Here is a 16,926-nt window from a genome sequence, read left to right as displayed (position 1 = left end):
TTTAAGTTTAATTAGATCCCATTTGTTTATTTATTTTTTTATTTCCATTACTCTAGGAGATGGATCCAAAAAAGTATTGCTGTGATTTATGTCAAAGAGTGTTCTGCCTATGTTTTCCTCTAGGAGTTTTACAGTATCCAGTCTTATATTTAGGTCTTTAATCCATTTTGGGTTTATTTTTCTATATGGTGTTAGAGAATGTGCTAATTTCATTCTTTTACATATAGCTGTCCAGTTTTCCCACCACCACTTATTGAAGAGACTGTCTTTTCTGCATTGTATATTCTTGCCTCCTTTGTTGTAGATTAATTGACCATAAGTGCATGGGTTTATTTCTGGGCTTTGTGTCCTTTTCCGTTGATCTGTGTGTCTGTTTTTGTGCCAGTACCATACTTTCTTGATTACTGTAGCTTTGTAGTATAGTCAAATTAGGGAGTGTGATTCCTCCAGCAGTGTTTTTTCTCAAGATTGTTTTGGCTATTTGGCGTCTTTTGTGTTTCCACACAAATTAAAAATTTTTTTTGTTCCAGTTCTGTGAAAAATGCCATTGGTGATTTGATAGGGATTGCATTGAATCTGTAGATTTCCTTGGGTAGTATGGTCATTTTAACAATATTCGTTCTTCTAATCCAAAAACAAGGTATATCTTTGCATCAGTTTGTGTCGTCTTCAGTTTCTATCATCAGTGTCTTATAGTTTTGGGGTACAGGTATTTTCCCTCCTTAGGTACATTTATTCCTAGGTATTTTATTCTTTTTGATGCAGTGTTAAATGGGATTGTTTGCTTAATTTCTCTTTCTGATATTTCATTGTTAGTGTATAGAAATGCAACAGATTTTTGTATCCTGCAACTTTATTGAATTCATTGATGAGGTCTAGTAGCTTTCCAGTAGCATCTTTAGGATTTTCTGTATGTAGCATCATGTCGTCTGCAAACAGTGACAGTTTTACTTTTACTTTTCCAGATTGGATTCCTTTTATTTATTTTTTCTTCTCTGATTGCTGTGGCTGGGACTTCCAAAACTATGTTGAATAAAAATGGCAAGAGTGGGCATCCTTGTCTTGTTCCTGATCTTAGAGGAAATGCTTTCAGCTTTTCACCATTGAGTATGCTGTTAGGTGTCGGTTTGTCATATATGGCCTTTATTATGCTGAGGTATGTTCTCTCTGTGGCCACTTTCTGAAGAGTTTTTATCATAAATGGATGTTGAATTTTATCAAAAGCTTTTTCTGCATCTGTTGAGATGATCATATGGTTTTTATTCTTCAGTTTGTTAATGGTGTATAACATTGATTAATTTGTGGTGATCATGGTGTATAATCCTTTTAATGTGTTGTTGGATTCTGTTTGCTAGTATTTTGTTGAGGATTTTTGCATCTGTGTTCATCAGTGGTATTGGCCTGTAATTTTCTTTTGTTTTGTAATATCTTTATCAGGGTGATTGTGACCTCATAGAATGAGTTCGGAAGTGTTCCTCCCTCTGCCATTTTTTGGAATAGTTTCAGAAGGATAGGTATTAACTCTTCTTTAAATGTTTGGTATAATTCACCTGTGAAGCCATCTGGTCTTGGACTTTTGTTTGTTGGGAGTTTTTAAGTTGCTTATTTAATTTCTTTTTTTAAAAATTTTATTTATTTTTGGCTGTGTTGGGTCTTTGTTGCTGCATGCGGGCTTTCTCTAGTTGTGGCAAGCGGGGGCTACTCTTTGTTGCAGTGCACGGGCTTATTGCGGTGGCTTCCCTTGTTGCGGAGCACGGTCCCTAGAGCACGTGGGCTTCAGTAGTTGTGGCTCACAGGCTCTAGAGCGCAAACTCTGTAGTTGTGGCTCACTGGCTTAGTTGCTCTGCGGCATGTGGGATCTTACTGGACCAGGGATCGAGCCCATGTCCCCTGCATTGGCAGGCAGATTTTTAATAACTGCGCCACCGGGGAAGTCCCAGGTTGCTTATTTAATTTCATTACTGGTAATTGGCCGGTTCATATTTTCTGTTTCTTCCTGGTTCAGTCTTGGAAGATTGTACATTTCTAAGAATTTGTCCATTTCTTCTAGGTTGTCCATTTTTTTGGTATATAGCTGCTCCGAGTAGTCTCTTAAGATCCTTTGTGTTTCAGTGGTGTCAGTTGTAACTTCTCCTTTTCTGATTTTATTGATTTGGGCCCTCTCCCTTTTTTTCTTGATGAGGCTGGCTAAAGGTTTATCAATTTTGTTTATCTTTTCAGAGAACCAGTTTTTAGTTTCATTGATGTGTTCTGTTTTTTGTGGTTTTTTTTAGCCTCTACTTCATTTATTTCTGCTGTGATCTTTATGATTTCTTTCCTCCTACTAACTTTGGGTTGTGTTTGTTCTTCTTTCTCTAGTTGCTTTAGGTATAAGTTTATGTTGTTCATTTGAGAGTTTTCATGTTTCCTGAGGTAAGCTAGTATCACTATAAACTTCCCTCTTAGAACTGCTTTTGCTGTGTCCCATGGGTTTTGGATTGTTGTGTTTTCGTTTTCATTTGTCTCTAGGTATTTTTTAATTTCCTCTTTGATTTCTTCAGTGATCCATTGGTTGTTCAGTAGCATGTTGTTTAGCCTCCATGTGTTTGTGTTTTAAAAGATGCTTGATATGATTTCAGTTTTCTTAAATTTACCAAGTCTTGCTTTCTTGCCCAGCATGTGATCTGTCCTGGAGAATGTTCCATTTACACGTGAAAAGAATTTGTATCCTGCTGCTTTCAGATGGAATGCCCTATAAATATCAATTAAGTCCATCTGGTCTAATGTGTCATTTAAGGCCTGTGTTTCCTTACTGATTTTCTGTCTGGATGATCTGTCCATTGATGTAAGTAGGGTATTAAAGTTCCCCACTATTATTGTGTTACCATCAGTTTCTCCTTTTATGTCTGTTAACATTTGCCTTATAAATTGAGGTGCTCTTATGTTGTGTGCATATGTATTTACAATTGTTCTGTCTTCTTCTTGGATTGATCCTTTGATCATTATGTTTGTTTGTTTGGGTTTTTTTGGCCGCACTCCTTAGCTTGTGGGATCTTAGTTCCTTGACCAAGGATTGAGCCCAGGCCCTCGGCAGTGAGAGCACGGAGTCCTAATTACTGGACCGCTAGGGAATTCCCAGTCATAGCCATTTTCTTTCTTTCTTTTTTCAAAAAAATGTTTATTTGTTTATTTTATTTATTTGGTTGCACCGGGTCTTAGTTGTGGCAGGCGTGTTCCTTAGTTGCAGATTGGTGGCTTCTTAGTTGTGACACACAAACTCTTCATTGCAGCATGCATGTGGGATCTAGTTCCCTGACCAGGGATCGAACCCAGACCTTCTGCATTGTGAGTGCGGAGTCTTAACCACTGCGACACCAGGGAAGTCCCCACAGTCTTTATTTTAAAGTCTCTTTTGTCTGATATGAGTATTGCTATTCCAACTTTCTTTTGATTTCCATTTGCATGGAATACCTCTTCCCATCTCCTCACTTCAGTCTGTATTTGTCTCGAGATCTGAAGTGAGTCTCTTGTAGGCAGCATATATACGGGTCCTGTTTTTGTATCCATTCAGCAGTCTGTCTTTTGGTTGGAGCATTTAGTCCATTTACATTTAGATTAATTATTGATATGCATGTACCTATTGCCATTTTGTTAATTGTTTTGGATTTGTTTTTGTAGGTCTTTTTTCACCTTTCTTCTTTTGTTCTCTTCTGTGATTTGATGACTATCTTTAGTGTTGTGTTTGCATTCCTATTTTTTTTTTTTAACATCTTTATTGGAGTATAATTGCTTTACGATGGTGTGTTAGTTTCTGCTTTATAACAAAGTAAATCAGTTATACATACACATATGTTCCCATATCTCTTCCCTCTTGCGTCTCCCTCCCTCCCACCCTCCCTATCCCACCCCTCTAGGTGGTCACAAAGCACCGAACTGATCTCCCTGTGCTATGCGGCTGCTTCCCACTAGCTATCTATTTTACATTTGGTAGTGTATATATGTCCATGCCACTCTCTCACCCTGTCACATCTTACCCTTCCCCCTCCCCATATCCTCAAGTCCATTCTCTAGTAGGTCTGTGTCTTTAGTCCCGTCTTGCCACTAGGTTCTTCATGACCTTTTTTTTTTTTTTTCCTTAGATTCCATATATATGTGTTAGCATACTGTATTTGTTTTTCTCTTTCTGACTTACTTCACTCTGTATGACAGACTAACTCCATCCACCTCACTACAAATACCTCCATTTCGTTTCTTTTTATGGCTGAGTAATATTCCATTGTATATATGTGCCACATCTTCTTTATCCATTCATCTGATGATGGACACTTAGGTTGCTTCCATGTCCTGGCTATTGTAAATAGAGCTGCAATGAATATTTTGGTACATGACTCTTTTTGAATTCTGGTTTTCTCAGGGTATATGCCCAGTAGTGGGATTGCTGGGTCGTATGGTAGTTGTATTTTTAGTTTTTTAAGGAACCTCCATACTGTTCTCCATAGTGGCTGTATCAATTTACATTCCCACCAACAGTGCAAGAGGGTTCCCTTTTCTCCACACCCTCTCCAGCATTTATTGTTTCTAGATTTTTTGATGATGGCCATTCTGACCAGTGTGAGATGATATCTCATTGTAGTTTTGATTTGCATTTCTCTAATGATTAATGATGTTGAGCATTCTTTCATGTGTTTGTTGGCAATCTGTATATCTTCTTTGGAGAAATGTCTATTTAGGTCTTCTACCCATTTTTGGATTGGGTTGTTTGTTTTTTTGTTATTGAGCTGCATGAGCTGCTTGTAAATCTTGGAGATTAATCCTTTGTCAGTTGCTTCATTTGCAAATATTTTCTCCCATTCTGAGGGTTGTCTTTTGGTCTTGTTTATGGTTTCCTTTGCTGTGCTCCTATTTCTTTTGTGTATGTATATTTATTATAGATTTTGTATAGCAGCCTGTATATATAGGTTTTTGTATAGCAGGTTTTTGTATAGCAGCCTATATATATATATGTGCTTGTTTTAAGTTGCTGATCTCTTACTGTCAAATGGGTTTTAGATACCCTGCATTTGTACTCTGCTCCCCTCACAATTATTGTTTTTTGTTTGTTTGTTTTTTTGAAAGCTTCTTTATTTATTTATTTATTTATTCGTTTTTTTTTTTTTTTTTTTTTTGGCTGTGTTGGGTCTTCGTTTCTGTGCGAGGGCTTTCTCTAGTTGTGGCAAGCGGGGGCCACTCTTCATCGCGGTGCGCGGGCCTCTCAGTATTGCAGCCTCTCTTATTGCGGAGCACAGGCTCCAGACGCGCAGGCTCAGTAGTTGTGGCTCACGGGCTTAGTCGCTCCGCGGCATGTGGGATCTTCCCAGACCAGGGCTCGAACCCGTGTCCCCTGCATTGGCAGGCAGATTCTCAACCGCTGCACCACCAGGGAAGCCCACAATTATTGTTTTTGATATTATATTTTACATCTAATTGTTCTGTGTGTTTCTTTTTTTTATATATAAATTTATTTATTTATTTTTGGCTGCGTTGGGTCTTTGTTACTGCACGTGGGCTTTCTCTAGTTGTGGTGAGCAGGGGTTACTCTTAGTTACAGTGCGTGGTCTCCTCACTGTGGTGTCTTCTCTTGTTGTGGAGCACAGGCTCTAGGTGTGCGGCTTCAGTAGTTGTGGCACACGGGCTCAGTAGTTGTGGCTTGCAGGCTCTAGAGCACAGGCTCAGTAGTTGTGGTGCATGGGTTTAGTTGCTCTGCGGCATGTGGGATCTTCCGGACCAGGGCTTGAACCCATGTCCCCTGCATTGGCAGGCAGATTCTTAACTACTGTGCCACCAGGGAAGTCCGTTTTGTGTGTTTCTTAACTGCTTATTGTGGATACAGAAATTTTACTACTTTTGTCTTTCAACCACCTCCCCAGTAGCTTTGTATATGGATGATTTCCTACCTTTATTGTATATTTGCCTTTACCAGTAAGCTTTTCCATTTCATAATTTTCTTGTTTCTAATTATGGCCTTTTCTTTTCTGCCTAGAGAAGTTCCCTTAGCATTTGTCATAAAGCTGGTTTAGGGTGCTGAATTCTTTTAGCTTTTGCTTGTCTGTTAGGCTTTTGATTTCTCCACCAAATCTGAATGAGAGCCTTGCTGGGTAGAGTATTCTTGGTTGTAGGTTTTTCTCTTTCATCACTTTAAGTGTATTGTGCCACTCCCTTCTGGTCTGCAGAGTTTCTGCTGAAAAAAATCAGCTGATAGCCTTATTAGGAGTTCCTTTGTGTGTTATTTGTTGCTTTTCCCTTATTGCTTTTAATATTCTCTCTTTGTCTTTAATTTTTGTCATTTCGATTACAGTTTGTCTTGGTGTGTTTCTCTGCAGGTTAGTCTTGTATGGCAGGGGTCCCCAACCCCTGGGCCGCGGACCAGTAGCAGTCCGTGGCCTGTTAGGAGCCGGGCCGCACAGCAGGAGGTGAGTGGCAGGAGAGTGAGCTAAGGTTCGTCTGCCGCTCCCCATCGCTCGCGTTAATACCTGAACCATCCCATCACCCACCCCGCCCCCTGTGGAAAAATTGTCTTCCATGAAGCCAGTCCATGGTGCCAAAAAGGCTGGGGACTGCTGCTGTGTGGGACTCTGCGCATCCTGGACTTGGGTGACTATTTCCTTTCCCATGTTAGGGAAGTTTTCGGCTATTATCTCTTCACACATTTTCTCAGGCCCTTTCTCTCTTTTTCTACTCCTTCTGGGTCCCCTATAATGCAAACATTAGTGCACTTGATGTTGTTCCAGAGGTCTCTTACACTGTCTTCATTTCTTTTCATTCTTTTTTCTTTTTGATGGCAGTGATTTCCACTACTCTGTGTTTCAGCTCACTGATCCATAATTCTGCCTTGTTTAGTCTACTGTTGATTCCTTCTAGTGTATTTTTCGTTTCCGTCATATTCTTCACTTCTGTTTGGTTGTTCTTTATATTTTCTAATTCTTTGTTAAAAACTTCTAGTTTATTGCTCTCTGTATCCATTTTCCTCCCAAGTCCTTTGATCATCTTTATGATCATTACTCTGAACTCTTTCTCGGGTAGATTGCCTATCTCCACATCACTTGTTCTTCTTCTGGGGTTTTATCTTGTTCCTTTGTCTGAAACATTCCTCTGTCACCTCATTTTTTTTAATGTTTATTTATTTGGCTGCACCATGTCTTAGTTGCAGCACATGGGATCTTCATTGCCATGTGCGGGATCTTTTACTTGCAGCAAGCACGCAGGATCTTTTTTTTTTAGTTGCGGCATGCGGTGTCTTTAGTTGTGGCATGCAAACTCTTAGTTGCAGCATGTGGGATCTAGTTCTGTGACCAGGGATCGAACCCTGGCCCCCTGCATCCAGAGCGTGGAGTCTTAGCCACTGGACCACCAGGGAAGTCCCTGCCTCATTTTGTCTAAATTGCTATTTGTATTTTTATGTATGTGATAGGTTAGTTACGTTTCTCAGCCTTGGAGAAGTGGCCCTCTGTAGATGTCCTATGTGTCCCAGCAATGCATTCCCCTCTCATCACCCAAGGGCCACAGGCCAGCTGGTCCCAGGGTAATGTCTCACCTCCGTTTGCAGACTTGCAGCAAAAATCTGTATCCACCACAAGTGCTTGAAGTTATTGCCTTTTTGAAGAAAAACACACTTCTGGCAGCAAATTGCATCTCTTGTGGAATCTTGCTTAACTTCAGTACTGCAGCCAATGCCATGCTGCACCAAGTCTGTATACTATATTTTTGAGATAAGTACAGTTATTTTGAAATGAGTTAATAATAAATATTGTTTAAATTCTCAGTTTTAATTTCAGATATAGTGATTATCAATAGATGTAACCCATATTAATTAGAGGGATTATGAGACTAAAATGTTTATGAACTGCTGCTTTAAAAGACGACTCAGTATTGTACAGAGGAAACCACTTTCATACAAGGCAAAGTGCAATAAATGACTTTTTCATCATTTGAGATTCTATCCCTATTGTTTTGTGTAGCTGTAGGTGGTTCATTGTCATTGCTGTATAATGTTTCATTGTAGGAATACACCACAGTTTATACTTTTTGATGGACATTTGAGTTGTTTATATTTTGAGGCAGCATCAGGGGTCCCCCAGTACCACCCCCATGTTTTGAGATTTGCTAGAATTGTCCGGACTTGGCATATAGTTGTGCTCACAGCTAAGTTTTTTTTTTTTTGGCTGCGTCAGGTCTTAGTTGCGGCCCACAGGATCTTTGTTGAGGCATGCGGGATCTTTCGTTACAGCGTGCAGGCTCTTCATTGTGGTGCACAGGCTTCTCTTTAGTTGTGGCATGCAGGTTTTCTCTTCTCTAGTTGTGGCGCGCAGCTTCCAGAGCGCGTGAGCTCTGTAGTTTGTGGCACACGGGCTCTAGATGAGGCGCGCGAGCTCAGTAGTTGTGGCACGCGGGCTTAGTTGTCCTGCAGCATGTGGGGTCTTAGTTCCCTGATGAGAGATCAAACCTGCGTCCCCTGCATTGCAAGGCGGATTCTTTACCACTGGACCACTAAGGAAGTCCCTAAGATTTAATACAGAGGCATAATAAGGACACACAGCTGGATCAGAAAGGTGAGAAACACAGTTGGGATCCGGAGGAATCCATATATAGGCTTCCTTTTTCTCCTCTATGAACGGTCACACAGAGTTCACTCTTCCCCAGCAGTGAAAATACAACAACTTATGTGTGATGTTTCTGCCCAAGGAACCCCATTAAACCCTCAATGCCCAAGGTTTTTCCTGGAGTCTGGGCACATAGGCACTCTTGGCGTAGCACCTATGAAACTCCAGACTCATAGAAGGAAAAGTGGTGTTTAGCATCAATCAGAGTTTGTAAAAACAGTACCACCATCCATTAGGGAAACTTTTTGTTTGTTTGTTTGTTTGGGGTGGGAGTGCGGTCCCTTTATTGGTCAAATTTTAGAGTACTATGGAAAAGTCTTTCTGGCTCTAGACTAATAAAATTGGCCTTAAATGTCAAAATGAGTTTGAACATAATTGGAAGCAAAGTAGCCATCAGAATGTTATGCCAATTCCAGCAGCAAATTACTTTAAGTAGAGTCTGCTTAATTTCAAGAGTAAAAGAAAAAAATGACAGCTCATTTGCATGCGTGCACTCGCGCATGCACACACACACACAGAAAGTGAATTTTTTTCTAGCTATGAAAGAATATGTAGGTGTAGCCAATCATCTCTTTTAAATGGCTGTGCTTGGGTTAATGTTTCTTTTTTTTTTCCAAATTTTTTAAATTGTGTCATCATGAGGAGGTGGTAAAATACGTATAGCACAAAATTTACCATCTTAACCATTTTTAAGTGTACAATTCAGTGGTATTAAGTATATTCATTGTTGTGCAGCTATCACCACCGTCCACCTTCAGAACTCTTTTCATCTTTCAAAACTGTAACTCTGTGCCATTAAACAATAATTCCCCATTTCCTTCTTTCCGCAGCTTCTGTCAGCCACCATTTTACTTGACTACTCCAGGTACCTCCTGTTAGTGAAATCACATAGTATTTGTCTTTTTGTAGCTGGCTTATTTCACTTAGCGTAATGTTGTCAAGGTTTATTCATGTTATAGCATGTGTTACAATTTTTTACCTTGCAAACAGGCTTTCCTAAGGTTAGCAGTTGTAGACCAGCTGTATTAGCTCTTTTCTGTACAGGGGCCATTACAAATAATGAGCATTTTTATTTATGGTACATGTGTGCAAGCACTGCACTGAACAATGGAATTGTGATTTCATAGGGTATACATGTATATAAATTTAGTATATAAGGTCAAATGGTTTTCCCAAGTTTTATACCAATTTATAATCTCACATACTGAGATTTTCATTCAGATCAGCGTCTTAGTCCTTTTAGGCTCTTAAAATAGAATGCCATAGACTAGGTGGTTATAAACAACCAGCATTCATCTCTCATAGTTCTGAAGGTTGGTAAGTCCAAGATCAAGGTGTCAGCAGATTTGGTGTCTGTTGAGAGCCCACTTCCTGGTTCATAGATGGCCATCTTCTCACTGTGTCCTCACAGGGCGGAATTGGCAAGAGAGCTCCCTGGTGTCTTTTTTATAAGGGCACTAATGCCATTCAGTAGGGCTCTGTCCTCATGACCTAGCCACCTCCCAAAGGCCTCACTTCCAAATATCAACACATTGGAAATGAGGTTTCAACATAGGAATTTTGAGGGCTTACAAAAACATATAGTCTATAGCAATTGATATTGAAACTATAAATATATTTGGAGACAGTACAAGGTGAGAAATGTTTGTTAAATTTAATATCCATTCATTGTTAAAAAACAGCAAACCAATTATAGCAGGAACTTCCTTAATCTGATGACAGTTGTATGTATAAACACAGAACCTTTAGCAAGCCTATGCTAAGTGGTGAAATTTCAAAAGCTTTCCCTCTGATATTAGGAACCAGATAGGATCTCTTTTCTCTTCACTGTAATCCTGAACATTATAGCCTAGCAAATAAGATATAAGGATTGGAGGGACTTCCCTGGTGGTCCAGTGGGTAAGACTCCATGCTTCCAATGCAGGGGGCCCAGGTTCAATCTTTGGTCAGGGAGCTAGATTCTGCATGCATGCAGCAACTAAGAATTCACATTCTGCAACTAAGAGTCCACATGCCGCAACTAAGAAGTACACTTGCCCAACTAAGAAGTCTGCATGCTGCAACGAACATCCCACGTGCCCCAACTAAGACCCAGCACAGCCAAAATAAATAAATAATACATAAATAAATAAAATATTTTTAAAAATATATAAGGATTAGAGAAACATAAATAAAACTGCCATTATTCATAGATAAAATGATTGCCTTATGTGTATTGCATTTGAGCTTACCAATCTGTTATTTTTCCTTTCTTTCCTTTCCTTTTTCTTTTTTCTTTTCTTTTTCTCTTTTTTTCTACCATCTTGTTGAAAACTTTGTCTAATTTGGAGGAGAATTAACACCTTTAGATTATTATATTTCTGTATCTGTGAAAGCCTTATTTGGTCTTTTTTGTTTTATTGATTTATTTTTATTTATTTCTTTATTTATTTTGGCTGCTTTGGGTCTTCATTGCTGTGCATGGGCTTTCTCTAGTTGCGGCGAGTGGGGGCTACTCTGAGGTGTGGTGCAAGGGCTTCTCATTGCGATGGCTTCTCTTGTTCAGAACACAAGCAATAGTCGCACAGGCTTCAGTAGTTGTGACATGCGGGCTTTAGTAGTTGTGGCTCGTGGACTCTAGAGTGCGGGCTCAGTAGTCGTGGTGCATGGGCTTAGTTGCTCCACAGCATGTGGGATCTTCCCGGACCAGAGCTTGAACCCGTGTCCCCTGTGTTGGCAGGCGGATTCTTAACCACTGTGCCACCAGGGAAGCCCTTATTTGGTCTTGTATTTATGAAAGGAATCATTAAGATTTTGGCAGGCATATGTAAATGGAACAGTCATTCCATGTGGAGGAGACTTCATTAGCAAAGTCAGAAAAGGCCACACAGTTAGGTAGCAAGAGTTTAGTTCACCTGTGTGCATTTGGTGTTTCTGGTGTGTAAGAGAAGAGGTAAGGTGCTGGTGGTCCTTAACTGTACCAGGAAGCAAGCGTGGCAATTTCCACTGCAAGGTAAAGGTAAATGTTTTGTACTCTGGCTACTTATTTGGAGAATACACATTCTGGAAGGTAATTTTATACCTTAAACTAGACAGTTCCTTTGACCTACCAGTATCTCTCCTTGACATTCATCCTAAAAAAATTATAAACAATGTGCACTAACATTATTTATAATGTCCAAAAAATTTGAACCACCTAAACGTTCTATAATAGCCTGAGTAAACGACATTACCTCAGTTTAATGGAATATGATGTAGTCATATCAAGTCTGGTTCAGAGGTATAACAGAAAGGTATACTTCTTCCTATCCCTCCTGACAAATACAGCAAAAAAACAATGGACATTATGTATAAAACGAAAGTAAGAAGACTCTGAAAGATGGAGAGAAGAAGGCACATTGGCTAGTGACCTTGAGACTCAAGGAAGTACACAGCAGTGAGTTCCCTTGGCTTTGTGCTGTCATCATATATCCTGGACTGTGGTCTGGAGAAGCCAGTATTATGGAAATACTAATGAGCACAGACAAAAAGCAAACAAACCAAAACCCACAAAAAAAACCCCCACCTCTTTCTAGCCAGAGGACTAGGAAAGGAGCAACCAAGCAAGATACAAAACTTTTGGACAAAAATCACTCTGTGACAGTCAAACACCTCAGGAAAAAAACCACAATAATGTACACCCTTCCCCCTCCCCTATGAGGCCTATTGGGGAGCCTGAGCTCCCACCCCTGCCCAGCAGTAAGGAACCCCTCTTTCCTTCTACAAATCAACAGAGGTTGAGTGGGGAGCCTGGGATTATACCCCACCTGACAGCATCAAAGATTCTTCTCTTCCCAATGGCACACTATCAGAGGATGCCTCGAAAATAGAAGGCGTAGATAAGATCTGGAGTCTTACAACATAGAACCCAAAACATCCAGGATACAGCAGAAAATCACTTGTCATACCAAGAACTGACCATCTCAAGTGGAATGAGAAAAGGTAACCAACAAACATCAGTTAAGATGACCCAGATGTTTGTAATATGTGACGGGTTTTGAAGCAGACATCATAAAAATGCTTCAGTGAGCAGTTATCAACACAAATGAAGAAATACAAAGCCTCAGCAAGGAAATAGAAGATATAAAGAACTAAATGGAAAGTTGAGAACTGACAAATATAATAATGAAATTAAAAACTCAGTGATGGGGACTTCCCTGATGGCACAATGGATAAGAATCTGCCTGCGAATGCAGGGGACACGGGTTTGAGCCCTGGTCCTGGAAGATCCCACATGCCACGGAGCAACGAAGCCTGTGAGCCACACCTACTGAGCCTGTGCTCTAGAGCTGGTGTGCCACAAACACTAAACCTGCATGCCACAACTGCTGAGCCTGCGCACCTGAAGCCCATGCTCTGCAACAAGAGAAGCCACCGCAAGGAGAAGCCCGTGCGCCACAACAAAGAGCGACCCCCACTCACAATGACTAGAGAAAGCCCGTGCAGCAACAAAGACCCAATGCAGCCAAATAAATAAATAAATAAATAAAATTTTTTAAAAAACAAAAAAACAACTCAGTGATGGACTCAACAATAGACTGTAGAGAACAGAGGAAAGAATCAGTGAACTTGAAGCTGGAATGATAGAAAACTACCCAATCTATTTATTGGGAAGTCCACTACCCAATCTAAACAACATACAGAAAATAAGTAAAAAAACATGAACAGAACCTCAGGGATTTAAGAGAGTATAACAAAAGATCTGAGTCACAGTAGGAGGAGAGAGAAAGAATGTGGGGCTGAAATAATGCCTGGAAAGTTCTCAAATTTAACAAAAGATCCAAGCCTACAGATTCAAAAAGGCTGAGCATACCTCAAAGAAGACATCCCATCCCAGGAATTCCCGCGTTGTCCAGTGGTTAGGACTCCGAGTTCTCACTGCTGAGGGCCCAGGTTCAACTCCTGGTCAGGGAACTGGAATCCCACAAGCTCTGTGGTGTGGCCAAAAAAAACAACAACAAAAAGACATCCCATCCCCAAAAATCTTGAAAGCAACAGAGAAAGCATCAGTAACCATGGATGCCAGAAGGAAGTGACATATTTTTCAAGTGCTGGGAGAAAAGATTGTCAACCCAGAATCTTGTATCTATCAAAAGTATCCTTCTGGAATGAAGAGTAGAAGGATCAAAATATTTTCACATGAAGTAAAACTAAGAGAATTTGTCTTCAGCAGACCTACACTAAAATAATGGCTAGGGAATTCCCTGGCGGTCCAGTGCCAGGCTGTCACTGCCGAGGGCCCGGGTTCCATCCCAGGTCGGGAAACTAAGATCCCACAAGCCGCAGGACGCGGCCAGAAAAAAAAAAAAAAAGAAAGGCTAAAAGAGCTTCTTGAAACAGAAAGGAACGATAAAAGAAGGAGTCTTGAAATATCAGGATAGGTGAAGGAAAAATGGAAAGAGTAAAAATATAAGTAAATACAATAGACTTTACTTCTCTTGGGTTGTCTAAATTATGTTTGATGGTTGAAGCAAAAATTATAACCTTGTCTGTTATGGTTGTCAGTATATATAAAGGAAATATTTAAAACAATTATTATTATAAACCAGGGAGGATAAAGGTAGATAGGGTTTCTATACTTCTTGGTCTTGATTTCAGTGGTGATAACGTGAATGTACACATGCCATAAAATGGCATAGAACTATACACACATATTACCATGGTAGTTTCCTAGTTTTGATATTGCACTATAATTACATAAAATATAAACATTGGGGGAACCTTGGTGCAGGATACAGAGGAACCTATCTGTGCTATTTTTTGCAACTTCCTATGATTATCATTATTCCAAAATCTTAAAAGATTAAAAAAAATTTTAGTCTGGTGGCCTATCTATACCCATTGTCTTGTAAGATCTCTGTAAGTGTTGCCCTTAGGATCCAGTGGACTAGATTCCCCTCATACTTTGCATTCTTACATTCTGTCTTCCTCAGAAGCATCTTTCTCAAGGCTGCACTTTCACTTCTTCAGATGGCACTTCTATAAAGCCTTCCTTGTCCCCCTATGTCTGCATGCCAGTAGTGTCCTGCACACATGTACTGTGATCATACTGTAATGAATAGCTTACTTTTCAGTTTTCCCACTAGACTATGAGGAAACAAACAACTATGCTCTTATTTATTAAGTAATTGAATGAGAGGGAAGGATAACAGAACAATGGCCTATCTTCCCTCTCGGATAGAGAATTGCCTGGCATCTATAGTATATATAGCCTTGAGTCCGTTTCTCTAACTTAAGTTAATCTTTTCCCTCCTTTGTCCATCCATAAGAAAACTTAGTCATTTCCTTTAGTCTTTCCATAGATTTAATCTACTTGTGTTTACTGTTTGAGGCCTGATTGCATTATTTGTAGTAGGGAGTGAATAGCATTCTCTTACACTTAATTTTTATTCCTGATTGCCAGTAGAGTTGGTTGCATTGTATACCTGTCATTTACTTAAAACAAGCACTCAGCTAAGGTTTAAAAGAACATTTTTGGTATGAAATGGGGTAAACTGTACAAACATTTTCATTTAACATGGTTAAATTTGATACACTCTTTTTTCCTAAAGGGAAATATTTTAGTTTTTTCTCAACATTGTATGATACATTTGGAAAATCCAACATAATTTCACATCCAGAAATAACTACTGTTGTAATTGTCCTTCCAGACACTTAAAATGCTATATAAATGTATGTGTGTTATTTTCAAAAATGGATTGTTAGGATATACTGCTATGTTCTCTGGTTTTTCACTTAGTATATTATAGACACCTTTCCTCAATGCATACAAATCTGTCCCCCACCTTAAGCATTCTGATGTATGATGGTATTACGATTTTTAATGCAGTTTTGTGTTGAGGACCTATATGTTTTCCATTTCTTCTTGTTAAGAAACAATATTTTGCTGATGAATAATTTGTGTGGTACATGTTACATCTTTGAACACTTGATGACTTTATAAAAATAAATCCTAGAAGTCATCATTGTTCTTTCAGACAAGCAAGAATTCAGATTGATGTTTTGTTTTGAACTTATTATTTTGCTGTGTTTTAGGGAATTGAAGTAAAAATAAAAATATTTTGTGAACTTTGAAGAAAATATTTGTATTGGTACATTCCTCTTAGCAAAGGAGCTGAGAATCTTAGTTTAAAGAAGGACCTGAAAAAATACAGGGGAAGTGCTAATAACTTTCATGGGAATACTAAAATCTAACCAGTGGAAGTCTGCCCATTTGGAGGTGCTCTGATTTGCAAACAGACCACTGGAAGGTAGAAGGCATCTTTTTTTGTTGTTAACTTCCGATTTAGAAGATTTAGGGAACTGATGCTAGGAGGTAGGCAAAATCAATGAAGAAATGAACTTCTGAAGACATGAGGCTCCGAGTCATTAAGTTGATATCCTGGACTGATTTGGGAACTGTTCAGCTGGAAACACTGTAAGCTTGGTTACCTGTACCTGAGGTGACTTGTGATGAACCCCTCAATACAAGGAACCTGAGTGCCTCTCTTCACGAGTGGAAGGCAATGCCCTATTCTGCCCAGGCTGCTGAGCATAGAGGGGAATTTGTTAGATTTGGGGTAGTAGAGAAGAAAATCAAGGAGGCTGAATTTCTTTCATAAAGGAAACAGAATTTGGTTAACCTTTGAGAGGGATTTGAGTTCACAGTAGTGCTCTTGGAGTTATCCTTTTCCTTATTATTTCAAAGGGTTCAGCACTATCAGATTTATGTTAGAACACTGTCCAGTTTTAGAAGTTGAACAATGCTATTTATCTTTTCAGAACTCAACAGTAACAATTGAAGAATTCCATTGCAAGCTCCAAGAGGCTACAAACTTTCCTCTTCGTCCTTTTGTTATTCCATTCCTCAAGGTAATTTTTATGAGATTACTACTGGAATGTAATTTATCTTCAACATTTCCTCAAGATCCGTTACTGATCCCTGTTCTATGATCTACATCAGGGCAGCTTGCCACATTTTATATATGTATTTTATTTGGGGCTGCTACAGAAGTGTGAGTGGTTTGCGAATAAGCTTTATGCTTGATGAGATGAGAGTTGCAAAAGCCTTGAGTCGTGGTCTGTATGCAGACACTGTTGGTGACACACAGAAGGAGCAGGTGGGGAGGCAGGGAGCAGGAGTAGAGTGGGATGGAGGTGCGCATGGCATGGAGGTTGGGCTCTTAGCAGAGGAAGTAACTGGACACAGTCTTTTGGTTGTGGCCAGGGGGTGAAGAGTGTGTGTTATGGGAGGAGGCTCTCAAAACAGAGGCCTTTGTAAGTTAGGACTAACCCTTAGGACAGGAGCATGTGG

At 39.6% G+C, this 16,926-nt stretch overlaps 1 protein-coding gene across 6 annotated transcripts in view; it reads left to right on the top strand.

Moving 5' to 3' along the window:
• CBFA2T2 (CBFA2/RUNX1 partner transcriptional co-repressor 2) overlaps positions 1-16,926 on the top strand; it is a 187,446-nt gene that overhangs the window by 139,364 nt on the left and 31,156 nt on the right. For all 6 annotated transcript variants that reach the window (XM_059896550.1, XM_059896549.1, XM_059896552.1 and 3 more), the window contains exon 4: positions 16,395-16,484. In XM_059896550.1, coding sequence (XP_059752533.1) covers positions 16,395-16,484 — 90 coding nt within the window. The remainder of the gene's footprint in view (positions 1-16,394; positions 16,485-16,926) is intronic.

This window comes from Balaenoptera ricei, chromosome 15 (genome assembly GCF_028023285.1).
Source record: "Balaenoptera ricei isolate mBalRic1 chromosome 15, mBalRic1.hap2, whole genome shotgun sequence".
NCBI lineage: Eukaryota > Metazoa > Chordata > Mammalia > Artiodactyla > Balaenopteridae > Balaenoptera > Balaenoptera ricei.
Note: the sequence above shows the minus strand (reverse complement) of the source record. Positions and strands in the feature narration are given on the sequence as shown.